The following is a 16,403-nucleotide window of genomic DNA, read 5'->3' as shown; positions in this document are numbered from 1 at the left end:
GATAAAGAAGATGTGGCACATATATACAATGGAATATTACTCAGCCATAAAAAGAAACGAAATTGAGCTATTTGTAATGAGGTGGATAGACCTAGAGTCTGTCATACAGAGTGAAGTAAGTCAGAAAGAGAAAGACAAATACCGTATGCTAACACTTATATATGGAATTTAAGAAATAAAATGTCATGAAGAACCTAGGGGTAAGACAGGAATAAAGACACAGACCTACTGGAGAACGGACTTGAGGCTATGGGGAGGGGGAAGGGTGAGCTGTGACAAAGCAAGAGAGAGGCATGGACATATATACACTACCAAACGTAAGGTAGATAGCTAGTGGGAAGCAGCCGCATAGCACAGGGATATCAGCTCAGTGCTTTGTGACCGCCTGGAGGGGTGGGATAGGGAGGGTGGGAGGGAGGGAGATGCAAGAGGGAAGAGATATGGGAACATATGTATATGCATAACTGATTCACTTTGTTATAAAGCAGAAACTAACACACCATTGTAAAGCAATTACACCCCAATAAAGATGTTAAAAAAAAAACAAAACAGATCCAAAATCTTTCCACTTATCTTTCTCCATAATCACTATCCTAGCCCAAGCTATCATGGTCTCTTGCTTAGACCTCCTAACTGTTCTCATCGTTAGCCTCCTAACTGGTCTACCTGTTTCCAGTTTTGCCCCCACTATAATCCATTCTCCACACATCAGACAGAATGATCATAGACATGTCAATCCCAGCTCAAAACCATCTAATGGCTTGTCACAGTACTTGAAATAAACACCTTCCCATGGCTGACATGGTCCTACACAGGCTTGCTCCAGAATTTCTCCCCTGCCTCATTTAGTACCAGTCTCTCCTTTTGCTCTCTTTAGTCAGACTTCTTCCTGAAATCCCTTGAATACACCAAGCTCATTCCCACTCTAGGGCTTTTGCCCTTGTGTTTCACCCTGCCTGGGATGCCATGCCTCTGGATCTTCCTGAAATGATTGCCTTCTTGTCATTCAATCTCACTTCAACTGTCACCTCCTCGGAGAGACCTTCCCTGACTACTCTATTTAATCTTGTTGTCTGTAAGTGACAATGTGATCAAGTTGATTGATAGTGCTGTTCAGGTAAAAATATATCCCAAATCTGCCCAGAGACCTTTCCTGACTATTCTATTTAATCTTGTTCCCCAGCCCTACCCAGTCACACTACCTTTGCACATTATTTTCATTTGTTTTCAAAGCACTTTTACTTTCTGAAATGATCCTGTTCCTGTATTTGTTGGTTGTTTGTATCTGTCATCCTTTCTCTAAAATGTGACCACCAGGAGAGCAGGGACCCTCTTCATCACCGAACTGTCAGCATTTAGAACAGAGTCTGGCACCTAAATATTTATTGAATGGCTGCACTTCTGTTTGAACATTTCCAGTGACTTGGAGCTGACTACTTTGATCCATAAAGCAGCTGATGGCTCTTTGGATGGTTTTCTGTGTTAGAAATTTCATCTTTCTCTTGAGCTAAGCACTGCATTCTTGACCATATAAACAGATTAGAAGAGAAAAAAAAACATATGATCATTACGAAAGATGCTGAGAAGGCTTTGATAAAATTTAACACCAGTTAGTGACAAAAAAAGTTCTAAGCATATTAGGTATAAGAAGGAACTTTCTTAAACCGAAAAAAAGCATCCTCCAAAATCCTACAGCAAACACATATAATGGTTAAACATTGAAACTTTTCCCTTTAAGATAAGTAACAAGACAGGGATGTCCATTGTCAACCCTTTTGTTCAGCATTGAATTGGAGATCCTGCACAGTAAGGGAAGGAAGTGAAATAACAGGAATAGGGATTTGGAAGGAAGAAACAAAACTGTCATTTAAATCTACTTTCTCATAGCTTTCACCCACTGGTTCTCTTTCGGTTTCCTGGAGGCCCACAGACCAAAGTTGTCCCTTCTTCTTCATGACAGTCCAGGTCTTCTTCCATCTCTGGGTCTCAGTCACCTCACCTAGAAAATGAAGGGTTGGACAAGGTTATCCAAAAAGGTCCTTGTGGTTCCATCTTTCCATAATTCTTTGAGCCCATATCATCTCTCCTGCAGGCTAAGTATCTCTGTTTTCCTCAATAGTTCCTAATAGTGATGATTTCCAGAGCTCTCCTTTCCTATCAGCACATCCATTTTTTAAAAATATATGGTTCCCAGAACTGGGGCAGAAGGTGAAGAAAGGGTAGGACATGAAAAGGTTGGAGTAGAGGGAGTTGGTTAGACTGCAGACAGAGTGTAGGAATGAAATGGTAGAGAGAGGCAGCAGAAGGAACGGGTTGGCAGGAGGCAGGGGACAGCATCTGTGGAAAAAGTTGCCTGGTGAGGGAGAGCTCCTTGACTTCTTTCCCTGGGATGAGAAGAGGGTCCCCTGCATGGTTTGGGAGAACAGTGATGGGAACTGAGTTTGTAGTTGGCCACAAGCGTTTGGTGGCTCTATCAGTCCTTCCTTCCAGCTCTTCTACGCTGGGCTCCAAGACCCTCTCTCCCCATAGCTGGGCGGAGGGAGGGGGATTGACACAAGCCAGCTCAGGGTGGGAAGGGAGACTGCACAGAGCCAGGTCCCTGTCCAGGAGGCAGGAGCAGCCGCCACAGTGGGAGGGAGCAGCAAGCCAACAGCTGAGTGAGACAAGGCCTGGGTTATTTTTTTTCCAGTTTGTTGGCATGTGGGTGGATTTTTCTCCTTTTTTCTTCTCTCCTGCTCTCTGCCGTTTCCACAGAGATGTGGGAGTTTGCAAATTTGTCTCAGTGGAAGGGAGAGGCAAGAGCCGATTTGGGGGTCCTTGTCAGGGACCAGGGGAGCAGAGAAGGACACTGCAATTCTGGTAACAAGAAAACTAAGGCCCATCCCCTGATAGTATCACTAGGGCGAGGAAGGCTCTCACTCTCTTCTTTCCTCTTGAGGCTGCAGGGACTCCTTCTCACCTCTGTTCAACTCTTAGCTCTCAAATTCATCCCAGCTGGTGATTGCAAAAGGTTTTCTCTGCTTCTTTCCTTGCTCTGCAATGCCAAATGCCCTTTCCTCAGGGCCCTGGACAAACTATGGGCACCCGTGAGACTCTTCTACCCAGAGGCTGCTCTCCTCTCCAGTATGGCCGGGGGCTGGGGGTGGGGAGCTGAGGAGCTTTTCTTTTTTCTAGTTATACATTTAAAGGATTAAAAAAAACCCCAGTACTTATAGCACATGCTAAGTGCCAAATGAGTGTTTCAGGCTTTCAGAGGGGGAAGCTTTCTGAAAGAATTAAGGGGTGAGTAATTTACAGAAGTCTTCCTGGAGGATGTGGGACAGAGACAAACTGATAAAGTAGGTGAGGACATGCCAGGCAGAGGCCAAGAGCACGGAGTTGTGGGTCTGGACACCTAGATGCTGATCCCAGTTCTGCCATTTTGTAATGTGATGTTGAAAAAGGAAGTTACTTCCTTTCTCTTGGGCCGTCTTTCCTCATCTGGAAAATAAGCAGAATCTCTAAAGCTCTACAGATTTGTGGAGCCTGAATCCTGATTCCTGACCTTGGGCGGGGAGGGGCGGCAGTTATGAGCCATCTAATGAGATCATGTGTATCCAGAATGTGTTGAACACCATCAAGGGATTAGATGACCAACTGTATCATTTTGCCTGGGACTCAGAGGTTCCCTGGGAAGCAGAATTTCAGCGCTGAAACGATCCTGGGCAAACTGGTATAGTTGGTCACCTCAGCAAGGCCCACATCCCCTACTTGTTATTATCACTATCATTATTGTTATCATTACCATTATTATTACCACTAGAGGGCAACACACTCTTATGCCTGGGAGTAGGTCTAACCACCCCCACCAAAAAAAGAAGGTACGGAAGTGTCCCCTCATTCCAGGACCAACCAATCCTCTCAGGCTTTCTCTTGTAGAGAACACTGAGGAACAGAAAGATCTGTGGACCTTGAATTCCAGGAGCTTCCTTTTGGCCTTGCCAGCCCCACGTGGTCTGACTTTGCCAACTGTGCCCAAACCCCAACCAGCAGTCAGTTGCCTAGTCTGTCTCACTGTGGCAGAACTACCCTGCTTCTCAGGGTACTGGTGGCATAGGACATGCTGGCACATAGTGTTGGCTTGTCTGAACACAACAGGAACATTCACAAGGCTTTGCTGCTTGCATGCTTTTTTAAAAAAATACATCTTTATTGGAGTATAATTGCTTTACATTGTGTTAGTTTCTGCTGTACAACAAAGTGAATCAGCTATACGTATACATATATCACCATATCCCCTCCCTCTTGAGCCTCCCTCCCACCCTCCCTATCCCACCCCTCTAGGTCTTCACAAAGCACTGAGCTGATCTCCCTGTGCTATGCTTGCATGCTTTGACTACCTGGCAGTATATACATTCCACCAGGCCAGCTCCATTGATACAGGAGCTGGCTTTCTCCTTCCTAAAGAATTGATTTGTGGGACTTCCCTGGTGGTCCAGTGGTTAAGACTCTGTGTTCCCAATGCAGGGGGCCCAGGTTCGATCTCCGGTCAAGGAACTAGATCCTGCATGCTGCAACTAAAAATCCACATGCTGCAACTAAGACCCGGTGCAGCCAAATAATAAATATTTTAAAAATAAATAAAGAAAGAATTGATTACTATATTACCTTATAGCTGTCATCACATCAAATTGTAGTTGTAATTTATCTATCTATATACTCCATTAGATTGTTGATTCATGCATTCAACAAACATGGATTGCTTACTGCTTACCTACCATGTCCCAGGCTTTTTGCCAGACTCGTGGTACAGTGGGGGGCAAAACAGACGGAATATCTGCCCTTGTAGAGCTAATAGTCTAGTGAGGGAGGTAGGAGGGAAGCAAACAAAGAACCACACAAATCAATGTGTAATTACACACTTGCTAAGTTCAAGGAAGGAGGACTCACCAAAAGCATATATCAGAGGGATCTGCCTCATCTGGGAGTGAGAGAAGGCGCTGCTGATGAACTGACATTTGAACTGAGATCTGAAGAATGAATAAGCGGTAAGTAGGCAAAGGCAGCAGAAAAGAGCTTTCTATGCCAAAAGAACAGCAGGTGTGCAGGGCCTGAGAGGGGAAGAGCCCAGCTCCCAGGAGGAGCCGTTTGCTTCTTCAGGGCACAACCTGCCTCTTGTTCATCTTTTGCTATAGCTCCAGGCCTGGCATACAGAGATGCCAAATAAATGCCCGGGGACTTGAATTGGATGAAATTTGGTCATGGAAATCATCATAGGTTGGAGGTCAAAAGACCTAAACTAACTTCTGGTTCCATCCCTTCTGGGTAATTTGATTTTCCAACTGCTTACTGTGCACACATCATGTGCAAGGACCTGGGGCCAGGCTGGGCTGGGGGATTGAAAGGTAAACAAAGCGGTCTCTGCCCTTCAGCAGCACAGGGTCAGGTGAAGTGGCTGACAGGTAGACAGGCTCCTTCTACTCTCTGGCCCTCTTTCCCTTTGGTTCTAAAATGAAAGATTGGGGTTCCAAAATCCCTAAGGCCCCTTCTAGCTCTAACAGTCTTGACCCGCTCTTCCTTGAATACCAGCTGGTTAGATGGCAGTGGAAACAGTAGAGCAATGCTTCCATTTCTCCTGCCTTATAGGCGTCACATAGAATAGGACTGGGGAAATATAGACTTGAGCTCTGTTTATGGACCATTCTCCCTTTTACAAGGGTCTCAGGAGCAGTTAGGGTTCGCTGCTTTTGGGGAGAATGTTTCAGAATTCCATGAACCTTTGTTTCTTTCTTTCCTCTCTCCTCTCCCCACCTGCCCCCTCCCCCCAGTCTTCTTGTCTACATCTAGAACTGTGTTCATATATCAGGGTTGCAAAGGGCCTTTAACATCATCTTATCTAACCCCTCCATCCAGTGTTTACATTCCCTAGGCAATAGACCCTCCAAGTGAGTCCGTCTGGCCACTATTTGAAGACCTCCTTTTGATGGTGAACTCACCCTCTTCACTAGGCTTCGCCTATGAGATGTTTCTTCCCTCTGGGAGTCTCCCTGTAATTTTCACCCATTGCTTCTGGCTATGCCCTTTGGAGCTAAGCAGAATAATTCCCCTACATTGCCCCCACTGACAGCCTATTGGATATTTGAAGCCAGGAATCATGTCTTCATAAGCGTGCTCTCCTCTAGGCCTAATATCCTCTGTTCCTTCAAATGTTCTTCACTGGTTCAAATCCCCTTAGCATTTGTAATATAGTTTAGTTTATGTAAGATTTATATCCCACCTACTTTAAAGAGGATATTAGGCAACTCATCAGTTACAACATGAAAGAAAGACAATTAGGGATAAAAATGTGGAAGAAAACAGACCAGAGACCATGTAAAGGAAGCACAAATAGATGTTGCCAGGTACCTAAAATGAACTGGATTATAATTGGACTCTGAATTTGGCTCGAAGTTTTATGGCAGCTAGGACAAAATTGGAAATGCATTGGGTTATGTGGTTTTATGTTCTGACAGACTTGAGCTTACAAATCATCTTCAGAGAGAAAATTTTCCTTAAACGAAACCCAGACTGGCCTATTAGGATTGCTTTCTGTGAGACTGTTCAAAGCCTGACAGGTACTTTACATACATCTTGCCTCTTCCCCCACTAGAGGGAAAGGGGCTGGAAGGATAATTAATTAATTAGCAAAATGCTGTCTCAGTTTTAAGCACCGCTATCTCTTTAGGGATCCCCACAGGGATGAGCCTTCTTTTTTTGTTCCTTTTTCCTTCTATGTGCCTTACAGATGGTCACTTTCTTACCATTCTTCTCTTTACAGTCTTCGATCTTAAGACTCTTTGGAATACCAGACCTCAGGAAATAGCCCAAGTAAGGAGTTATAGCCTAGTGGTCACACAGCAATTATGTGCAAATCATTTCTCTCTGGTCCTCAGTGTTCTCATCTGAAAAATGAGTTCATCTCTAAGCACTCTAAGCTTCAGGTTGGATATTCTGGACTGTAAAGTCTTTGAGGGAAAAGGCTGATGATTTTTTAAAAAAATTTTATTTTCCCATCTTGTGTCTGGCAGCTAACAGTATAGGAGAAGATCTGCTTGTGGTAGAGCTGTGAGAATCCAATAGGAAAAACCAATTTGAACAGATGCCGCCTTCAAATCTGAGGAAAATATTTCATGGCTCTCATCATCATGATGAGTTCTTGTTGACTGGATACTGGCAGCAGTGAGATGTGGTTTTCAGGGTTCTTTCCTGCTTTAGCTCTGCATTCCTTGGCAAAGCTGGCCCTGGGGTAAGGGGAATTGCAACAATCACACGAGGGACCGAGGCTTCTGGGAAACGACTCTGGGAGACAACAGGCAGGAAAAAAAGGTAGTGCCACAGTCTCTGGTGAATGACAACAATGAACCAATAAAAACCCACTTTGTAGTGTGTAATATTCGGTACACTTAATGTCCACGTCCAGGAACCCCTCCCCTCCTAACATGTTCCTCTCCTGCTCAAAAACCTTCCATGACTTTTCATTGCCTATAACAGAAGGTCCAGATGCTCTAGTTTGGCTTTGGAGTCTTCTCCAAGCGGAATCAAGCCATGTCTTCCCATCTCCTTCTATCTCTTACAATTGCACACACGCACGCGTGCACTTCTCCTTCTCTCTTCAAACTATGTGTGGTTCCCTAAACACACAATTTTCCCGACTCTGTTTCTTTCCTGCCATGGCATGTGGCTCCCTTCAACAGGTGTTTCTCAGCTCTACCACTTCCACTTGTTGAAATCCTCAGCTCAGCTCAAATACCTTCACATCCATAAAGACCTCCCAGCACCCTACTCCTGGTGCCTCCACTTTTGTTCTTTGCACATTCCATTTTGTTAGTCCTGTTTGTGACTTAGGATTGTAATCTGACTAGACTGGGAGCTCCCTTAGGGCACAGGCCATGTGTAATTCGCCCAGAGCTCTCCATCATCCTTTGCTGCTTTGTTTTTCTCCAGAGCATCTAGCACCATCTGGGTTCGTTTCCTAGGACTGCCGTAACAAAGTACCACAAACTGGGTGGCTTGAAACAGCAGACATTTATTCTCTCACAGTTTTGGGGGCTAGAAGTCCGAAATTGGGCCATGCTCTCTATGAAGGCTAGAGGGAAGAATCCTTCCTTGCCTCTTCCTAGCTTCTGGTGGTTGCCAGCAATCTTTTGTGTTCCCTAGCTTGGAGACTCCAAACTCTGCCTCCATTTCACGTTGTATTCTCCCTCTCTCTCTCTCTCTCCGTGTGTGTGTGTGTGTGTGTGTGTGTGTGTGTGTGTCTATGTCCAAATTTCCCTCTTCTTTTAAGGACACCAGTCATTAGATTGGGACCCATGCCAATAGAATATGACTTCACCTTAACTTGAGTACATCTGCAAAGACCCTAATTTCCAAAAAAGATCACATTCACAGGGTGGACATCAAGTCTGGGGGATACTATTCAACCCAGTACTCCATCCAACATGTTCTACCTATTCTATTTCTTTATTGTCTCTCTCCCCCAGTAGAATGTCAGCTCTATGAGGTTAGGAACTGTTGTCTGTTTTGTGTGTTGGTATATCCTCAGTGTCTAGAATACTACTTGACACATAGTAAACACTCAATAAATATTTTGTGACTGAAACTTTATACCCATCTGCCTCCTACCTTGCAGAGAATCTGAATAAGAGAAGCAGGGACAGGGATGGGAATGCAGGTTTGCCTAGAACATAATAAATGCTCTGTAAATGTTTGCTGGATGAATAGAAGTATTTGATGGATATATTAATTTAACACTTATGGAGCACCTATTTTGTACAGAGTATAAGGAAAGATACAGAGAAATGAGGAGGAAACATCTGAGCATCCTGGCTATGCCTCTGTGTGACCCTGGGCAAGTCATTCAACCTCTGGGTTTCACTTTCCTCATCCGTAAGGTGGAGGTAATAACATTATCTACCTCGTAGGATTGTCATGCAAATTGAGTTCGTGCATGTAAAGTACTTAGCACAGTGCCTGACACATGGTAAGCACCATAGATGTGTTATTATTACTGTAGTTGCTGTTACATGCTAGACTCTGTGCAAAGTGTTTTTAAAAAGCAGCTTTATCGAGATACAATTCACATACCATAAAATTCTCCCTTTTAAAATGTACAATTCAGTGTTTTTTAATTAACAGGGCTGTGCAACCATCACCACCATCTAATTTTAGAAAATTTTCATTCTCCCTCCCCAAAACCCCATAGCAGTCACTCTTCTTTCCCCAACCCATGCCCTCGCCCCTGACAACCACTACGCTACTTTTTGTCTCTATGGATTTGCCTATTCTGGAATTTTATATAAATGGAATCATGCAATATGTGGACTTTTGTGTCTCCTTTCGTATAATTTAGCATAATGTTTTCAAGGTTCATCCATGTTTCAGCATGTATCAGCACTTCACTCCTTTCTTAAGAATTGAGGTGTAGTTGATGTACAGCATTATATAAGTTTCAGGGGTACAATACAGTGATTCACAATTTTTAAAGGTTATATTCCATTTATAGTTACTATAAAAATTGGCTATATTCCCTGTGCTGTACAATATATCCTGTAGCTTATTTATTTTATAGATAGTAGTTTGTACCTCTTAATCCTCTACCCCTCTCTTGCCCCTCCCCGCTTCCCTCTCCTCACTGGTAACCACTAATTTGTTCTCTATAACTGTAAGTCTGTTTCTGTTTTGTTGTATTCATTGCTTTGTTTTATTTTTTAGATTCCACATATAAATGATATCATCAGTATTTGTCTTTCACTGTCTGACTTATTTCACTAAGCATGATACCCTCCAAGTCCATCCATATTGTTGCAAATGGCAAAATTTTCACTCTTTTTTATGGCTGAGTAGTATTCCATCTTGTACATATACCACATCTTCTTTATCCATTCATCTGTTGAAGGACACTTAGGTTGCTTCCATATCTTAGCTATTGTAAGTAACACTGCTACAAACATTGGGGTGCATATATCTTCTCAAAGTAATGCTTGCCTTTTCTTTGGATATATACCCAGGAGTTGAATTGCTGGATCATATGGCAGTTCTATTTTTAGTTTTTTGAGGAACCTTCATAATGTTTTCCACAGTGGCTGCACCAATTTACATTCCCACCAACATTATACTAGGGTTCCCTTTTCTTCACATCCTCATCAACACTTGTTATTTGTGGTCTTTTTGATGATAGCCATTATGACAGGTGTGAGGTGACATCTCATTGTGGTTTTGATTTGCATTTCTCTGATGATTAGGGACGTTGAGCATCTTTTCATGTGCCTGTTGGCCATCTGTACATCTTCTTTGGGAAAATGTCTATTCAGGTCTTCTGCCCATTTAAAAAATTATTTCGCTTTTTTGACATTGAGTTGGATGGGCTGTTTATATGTTTTGGAACTTCATTCCTTTTTATGGCTGAACAATATTCCACTGTGTAGATATACCACATTTTGTTTACCCATTCATCAACAGATGAACATTTAATTGTTTCCACTTTTGGGCTATTATGAATAATGCTGCTATGAACATTCATGTATAAGTTTTCGTGTAAACACTTTTCATTTCCCTTGGGTATATTCCTAGGAGTGGATTCCTGGGTCATATGGTAACCCTATGTTTAACATTTTGAGAAACTTCCAAACTGTTTTCCAAAGCAACTGAACCATTTTACATTCCTACCAGCAATCGCTCCACAGGTTCACCAATACTTCTCCTTGTCTGTCCTTTTTGTTTTAGCTATCATAGTGGGTGTGAAGTGGCATCTGTATGTGTGTGTTTTAAGAAACTGATGTTTATTTTTCAACAACTTTATTTCCATTTTCTGTTTAAGAGCCTATGGAAGAGCAGCTTCAAACTACCCAGTGGTCATTCCTACCCATTCAGTGGCCTGAGCATTGGGAGCAGTCTTCAGTGGTGGGCTGAGTGCTCCAATCTTCAGCAGAGAATGGCCGGATAGTCACAGAGGGCACCAACATACTATCAGACCAGCCTGTGACCTCAGGTTGAGTAGCAGTAAACTCAGGAGCTGGAGCAGTCCATTCACTCTGAAATTCTTCCACGGTCACATCTTTCCAGCAGTGGCCTGTTTATCCTTTTCGATCTCTTTAGGGTCTCTGTAGAAGCAGAGATCAGGCATGACCTCCAGTGGATGCTCATGGGAGATGGTGTCACATATGCATGGTACTTCCCAGGCCAGCATCCACATCAGACCCACTGAGTGGGCTCCTTTTTTGTTGCATGGGGTAGCAGCGTCCACGTGGCACAGAGAATCTGTGTCACACAGAGCAATGGTGGGCAGGTTAACATAAGACACCTCTGTGAGAGGCTGGTGGTCAGCGGTGGGATCAGTGACCACTGGAAGTTGTGGCTCACGGAAGGCTGCCTGGATCTTGTTAACGAAGATTCCAGGAGCGAAGCGGCCAGCAATAGGAGTGGCCCTGGTGGCAGCAGCGAACTTCAGCACAGCTTGCTGGCCAGTATTCCTGGAAGATATGACACTGACATCAGCTGGGTTTTCAGTGGCACGAGTCACCAGCAGAAGCTTCTCTTTAGATTTGTGATGTCGATACCATCACTTTGCCTTTTGTAGACATACTGTTCCATTTGAAGTCAAGGTTGGTGCCACCTAAGTGGGTTCCTGCTGCAAGGAATTTAAGGACATCCTCCTTCATCTCAGGATATCAAGGGCTCTGGACATTGTGAAAGATTCCCTTTAAGTTACGATGGAAAGCTCATTGTGGTTTTGATCTGCATTCCCCTGATGGCTAATGATGTTGAGCATCTTTTCATGTGGTTAATGGTCATTTGTATATCTTTGGAGAAATATCTATTCAAGTCCTTTGGCCATTAAAAAATGGGTTGTTTTTTTGATGTTGAGCTTTTAGAGTTCTTTACATATTCAGATATATCATTTGCAAATATTTTCTTCCATTTTCTGTGTTATCTTTTCTGTGACAAATGTTTTTACATGCTGTTTCCCAAGACCACTCCTGTGAGGTAGGTGTTATTGATAGGGAAATGGAAGTTCAGAGAGAAGATGAAAGTTAAATCTAGTTCTGTCTGACTGTAAAACTCAAGCTTTCTCTTCTACCCCAACCTGCTCACAAAGATGAATGAAGACATGTTTCTGGCTTTAAGGAGCTTGGTCTGGCAGAGGACATGACACAAGAACAAAAAGGGCGAATGCGCTATTGACACAAGTGGACAAGCAGAGTTCCACTTGTCCCACAAGTGCCACAAAAGACGTGTGGAGGAAGCGAGCGATTCTGGCTGGGGAGACCAGGGCTGGCTTCAGTAAGGTGGCATATAAGTCTTGAAAGATGGGTACAGTTTCATTGGATGGAGGTGACGGAGTAAATGGAGGTGGTGGGCATTACCAAAGGAGAGCAGAAAATGGGGGTTGAATGAATGAATGGGGCTTTGATCCTAAGACTGGCTGTGATGGGGTGTCCCAGGGCTTGTTGGGGTGGGAGATCCTGGGACTGCCCATGCTGTGGGCTAGAGAGAGGTCACCTGAGGTAGGAGGTCCAGGGGTTGGATGGGATGGGGAATCTGACACTTGGGATTGGCAGACCCAGGGGATGGGGAGTCTGTGTGATGCCTAGACCTGGGAGCTGCCTGGGATGGAGTTTTCTGGGAGGTCTTAGACGAGGATCTTGGGCCTGGTGGACCCAAGGGACATTGGAACGGACTGGGACGGAGGGCTTCTTCAGGCTGCATTAAGGGAAGACTCTGGGACCGGTGGAATGTGAGGGGGCTGGCCCGGGTGCCTTGGGGCGGGTCCGGCTTCGGGTGCGGGCGGCGGTGGCAGGTGGGACGCTCGGGGGCGGGCCGGGCGCGCGGGGTGGGGGCAGGGGCGAGGGGCGGGCCGGCGGTCGGGGCGGTCCCGCGCGGCCGCGCTGCGCAGTGACTCCGCAGCGGGCGGAGCGCCGTGGGCCGCGTCCTCGAGAGCCGTGGCGGTTGGCGGCGGCGGCGGCAGCGGCAGCGGCAGCCTCAGCTCCTGCTCCCCGTGCCGCCTGCCCCAGCGCTGTCTCCCGGGCCCCCCCGGGCCCCCGGGCCCTCGAGCCCGGTGCGCGCCCTCGCGTCCCGCCGGCCCCCTCCCCCGGCTGGGCCCGGGGGAGGGTGGCGCCGTGAGCGAGCGGGGACTGGGCTCTCCTGCCCCTTCCCCTGCCCCTGGGCCGCCAGGATGGAGGCGGGGTCGGGTCCCCCGGGCGGCCCGGGATCCGAGAGCCCCAACCGGGCGGTGGAGTACCTGCTGGAGCTGAACAACATCATAGAGAGCCAGCAGCAGCTGCTGGAGACCCAGCGGCGGCGCATCGAAGAGCTGGAGGGCCAGCTGGACCAGCTCACCCAGGAGAACCGCGACCTGAGAGAGGAGAGCCAGCTGCACCGCGGGGAGCTGCACCGGGACCCCCACGGCGCGCGGGATAGCCCGAGCCGCGAGAGCCAGTACCAGAACCTGCGCGAGACCCAGTTCCACCACCGCGAGCTGCGGGAGAGCCAGTTCCACCAGGCGGCCCGGGACGTGGGCTACGCGAACCGGGACGGCGCCTATCAGAACCGGGAGGCTGTGTATCGGGACAAGGAGCGGGACGCCTCCTACCCACTCCAGGACACTGCTGGTTACTCTGCCCGCGAGCGCGACGTGGCCCAGTGCCACCTGCACCACGAGAACCCAGCCCTGGGTCGCGAGCGTGGCGGGCGGGAGGCCGGGCCAGCGCACCCGGGCCGCGAGAAGGAATCCGGCTATTCGGCGGCGGTGGGCGTGGGGCCCCGTCCATCACGAGAGCGGGGCCAGCTGAGCCGTGGCGCATCCAGGAGCTCCAGCCCCGGGGCCGGCGGCGGCCACAGTACCAGTACCAGCACCAGCCCGGCCACAACCCTCCAGAGAAAGTAAGGAACGCGTGTTTGTCTTCCCTGGCTCTTCCCCGCTAGTTCCCTCTCCAACTTGTACGGCTGGTAAAGTAAGAAGCCGGTGCCTGATTCCATGTCCTTCTCTCCAGTCCCAACCTGCCGGGAGAAGCCGGGTCCCCCTCGTGCAGCCGACACCCCTTCTCTAGCTACCCCAGAGTGGGTTGGCCCGATGAGTGCAGGCGTCTCTTCTTTCTCAAAACCGTGGCCAGTGAGGGCCTGGAGCAGTCATCACCCCCTCCACTTCTTCACCCCCTCGCTATATCCTTGCCAGAGGATGGCTTTTCATTTATTTATTTTATTTGGATGTGCCGATTGGGATTTTTATTGTCTCCGACGGTGTCAGATCAGAGCCCCAAGGGAAAGAAAGCCCCCCCCCCCCCACATCGGGTCTCCTCTGCGGGTCCTGAGCACAGGCCTGATCTGATCTCCTCTGGCGGCCTCAGCTCCATCCTTTCGCAGAGAGGCAGGTGGGGACCAGAATGGCTGCTGGAGGCTCTTATCCCTCTGAGGGGAACTGCAGCACATCCTGGTCGGGGGAGCAAAGATGGAGGCCCGGCCCTTGGCTAGTTCCTCAAAGACCACCCCCTCTCCACCCTCAAGGAAAAACCACCCAATTAAAGAGCATACCAGCAAGGGAAGTCTACAGATCTTCCCTCTTGTTGGATCAGTGCCAGTTTCTGTGCTGGGGTCTGTGTGTCTGCCTATTTGGGACACCTTGGCAACATCTATTGGGTTGGTGGGGCATGGGCTGGGTCCACTTCTTCCATGCAGATACCGCGGTGAGCTGGTCGGGATAAATGTCAGGCCAAGAGAGTCAAGGGCGTGCAGGCTCACAGGGCTGCCCTAAAAGCTCCCTGATTTCTCTTCTGCTGGATTGGAAAGAATACTGACCTGGGAGTTAGGAAACCCAGGTTCCCCTTCCAGTTCTGCTGCAGATTGGCTTTGTGACCTTGACTGAGTCCCTTCCTCTCTCAGGCCATCAGTTCTCCCATATCTTTTTAAAAGGCAAGGTCTGCCTTGAATGCTCTTCAAGGGCCCCTCCAGCTTAGATTTGATGGTTCTATGACTAATCCAGCCACCACTACAGAGCAAGTCTGAAGTCCTCTAGCGAATGGACAGCTTTCCCCCTCCTCTCACTGCTCAGCTGGTCCTACCATGTGCCACAACCAGTGGAGTGTCTCTTGGAGGCTGGGCTGGGGGTGGGGAAGCCTTCTGCCTCAGGAAATCTGCCGGGAGACAGCTCTCTGCAACTCCCCCGTGGTGAGGCAGCAGGCTGGGGTGCTGGGTTGAGATGGCTGGGCCCCAGGAGCAGCAGCTGCAGCTCAAGGGCTCGGCTGGGCTTCACTGCAGTGCACCCTCAGTTGAGGTTTGGTGTGGGCTGCCCCAGAGGGAGATGGACTCTTCTGCCCAGCCAGGGCTGCTGGGAGCCCATTCCAGGAGGACTGACTGTGTGCAGCTTGGGGCCCCACACTGGAGGGAGGGGCCAGGTCGACTGACCAAGCAAGGCCTTTTCAGGAGAGGGCCATGATGGGGTGGGGACAGAGGGAGACTGTATGGGCATTGTGGTCCTTTAGCCTGGCTGCCGAAGACTTTTCCAGAGTGGTCAAACCTGTGACAGAGGAAGCAGCCTCATTATGTGTGGCTCCAGGGAGCAGAACCAGGAGCAATGGGAAATTTTGGGATAAATCAGGAAGAACTTTCCAACCTGGCTGTCTGGTGATGCAGTGGACTGCCTCAAGGGGGTCGGGGAGGGCTGGAGAAAGCATAATTCCTGAACTGGTGGAAAGCCCAATGAAATGACCTGGGTCTTCCCCAATTCTAGGATTCCATTCTTCTCAGATTCTCCATCCTGCAGATGTGGGTCTGAATCTCTTGGCTGGCTGGAAGCCTGTTTGCTCTTGAGCTCTGTGCTTCTGCCATCTGGGCAGGCCTGCCTCTCAGTCTTTCCCTCTTTTTGTGCACCCTCCAGGCTGTTTGTTGGATTCCCTCGCTTCACATTTCCTACTGGATTAATACAGGGATTTAGACGGTACTTTGACTGTACACCCATTATTACCTCTTTTGGTCCTCACAACAAGGCCTGTGCAGTGAGCACTAGCAACTCCATTTTAGAGATGGGGAAACTGAGGCTCCAAAAAAATGAAGGGAACATGCTCAAGATTACACTGCCAGTTCCTAATAGGCCTGGGGCTAGAACCCAAGTCCACCTGTCTCCGAGGCCTGTTATTTTTCCACTGGGGCTTTCCAGCCTGAAGGAGTCTTGGCCTCAGGACCTGGCCAGGTCACCAACTGGGAAAGGCCAGGAGAGCCTGAGGTATCTGGAGGATTTGAGCAAGGGGAGATTGCTCTGGGATGAGTGATGAGAGGGGGAGTCGATGGGGCAGGGCAGAAGGCCTTGTCTCCCTTCTTTCTGCTCTCCCTCCCTCTCTCTCGACCAGGCGTCAGGAGGGCGTATTGATGCACTAGCCATTGTTGTCGCCACAGCT

General features: G+C 47.9%; 1 protein-coding gene across 1 annotated transcript in view; it reads left to right on the top strand.

The window, feature by feature from the left end:
* Positions 1-13,189: 13,189 nt before the first annotated feature.
* IQSEC2 (IQ motif and Sec7 domain ArfGEF 2) overlaps positions 13,190-16,403 on the top strand; it is a 74,213-nt gene continuing 70,999 nt past the window's right edge. Inside the window, exon 1 of the mRNA XM_065900377.1 lies at positions 13,190-13,896. Within this exon, the coding sequence (XP_065756449.1) occupies positions 13,190-13,896 (707 nt within the window). The remainder of the gene's footprint in view (positions 13,897-16,403) is intronic.

This window comes from Phocoena phocoena, chromosome X (genome assembly GCF_963924675.1).
Source record: "Phocoena phocoena chromosome X, mPhoPho1.1, whole genome shotgun sequence".
Taxonomy (NCBI): domain Eukaryota; kingdom Metazoa; phylum Chordata; class Mammalia; order Artiodactyla; family Phocoenidae; genus Phocoena; species Phocoena phocoena.
This window is presented reverse-complemented; position numbering and strand designations above follow the sequence as displayed.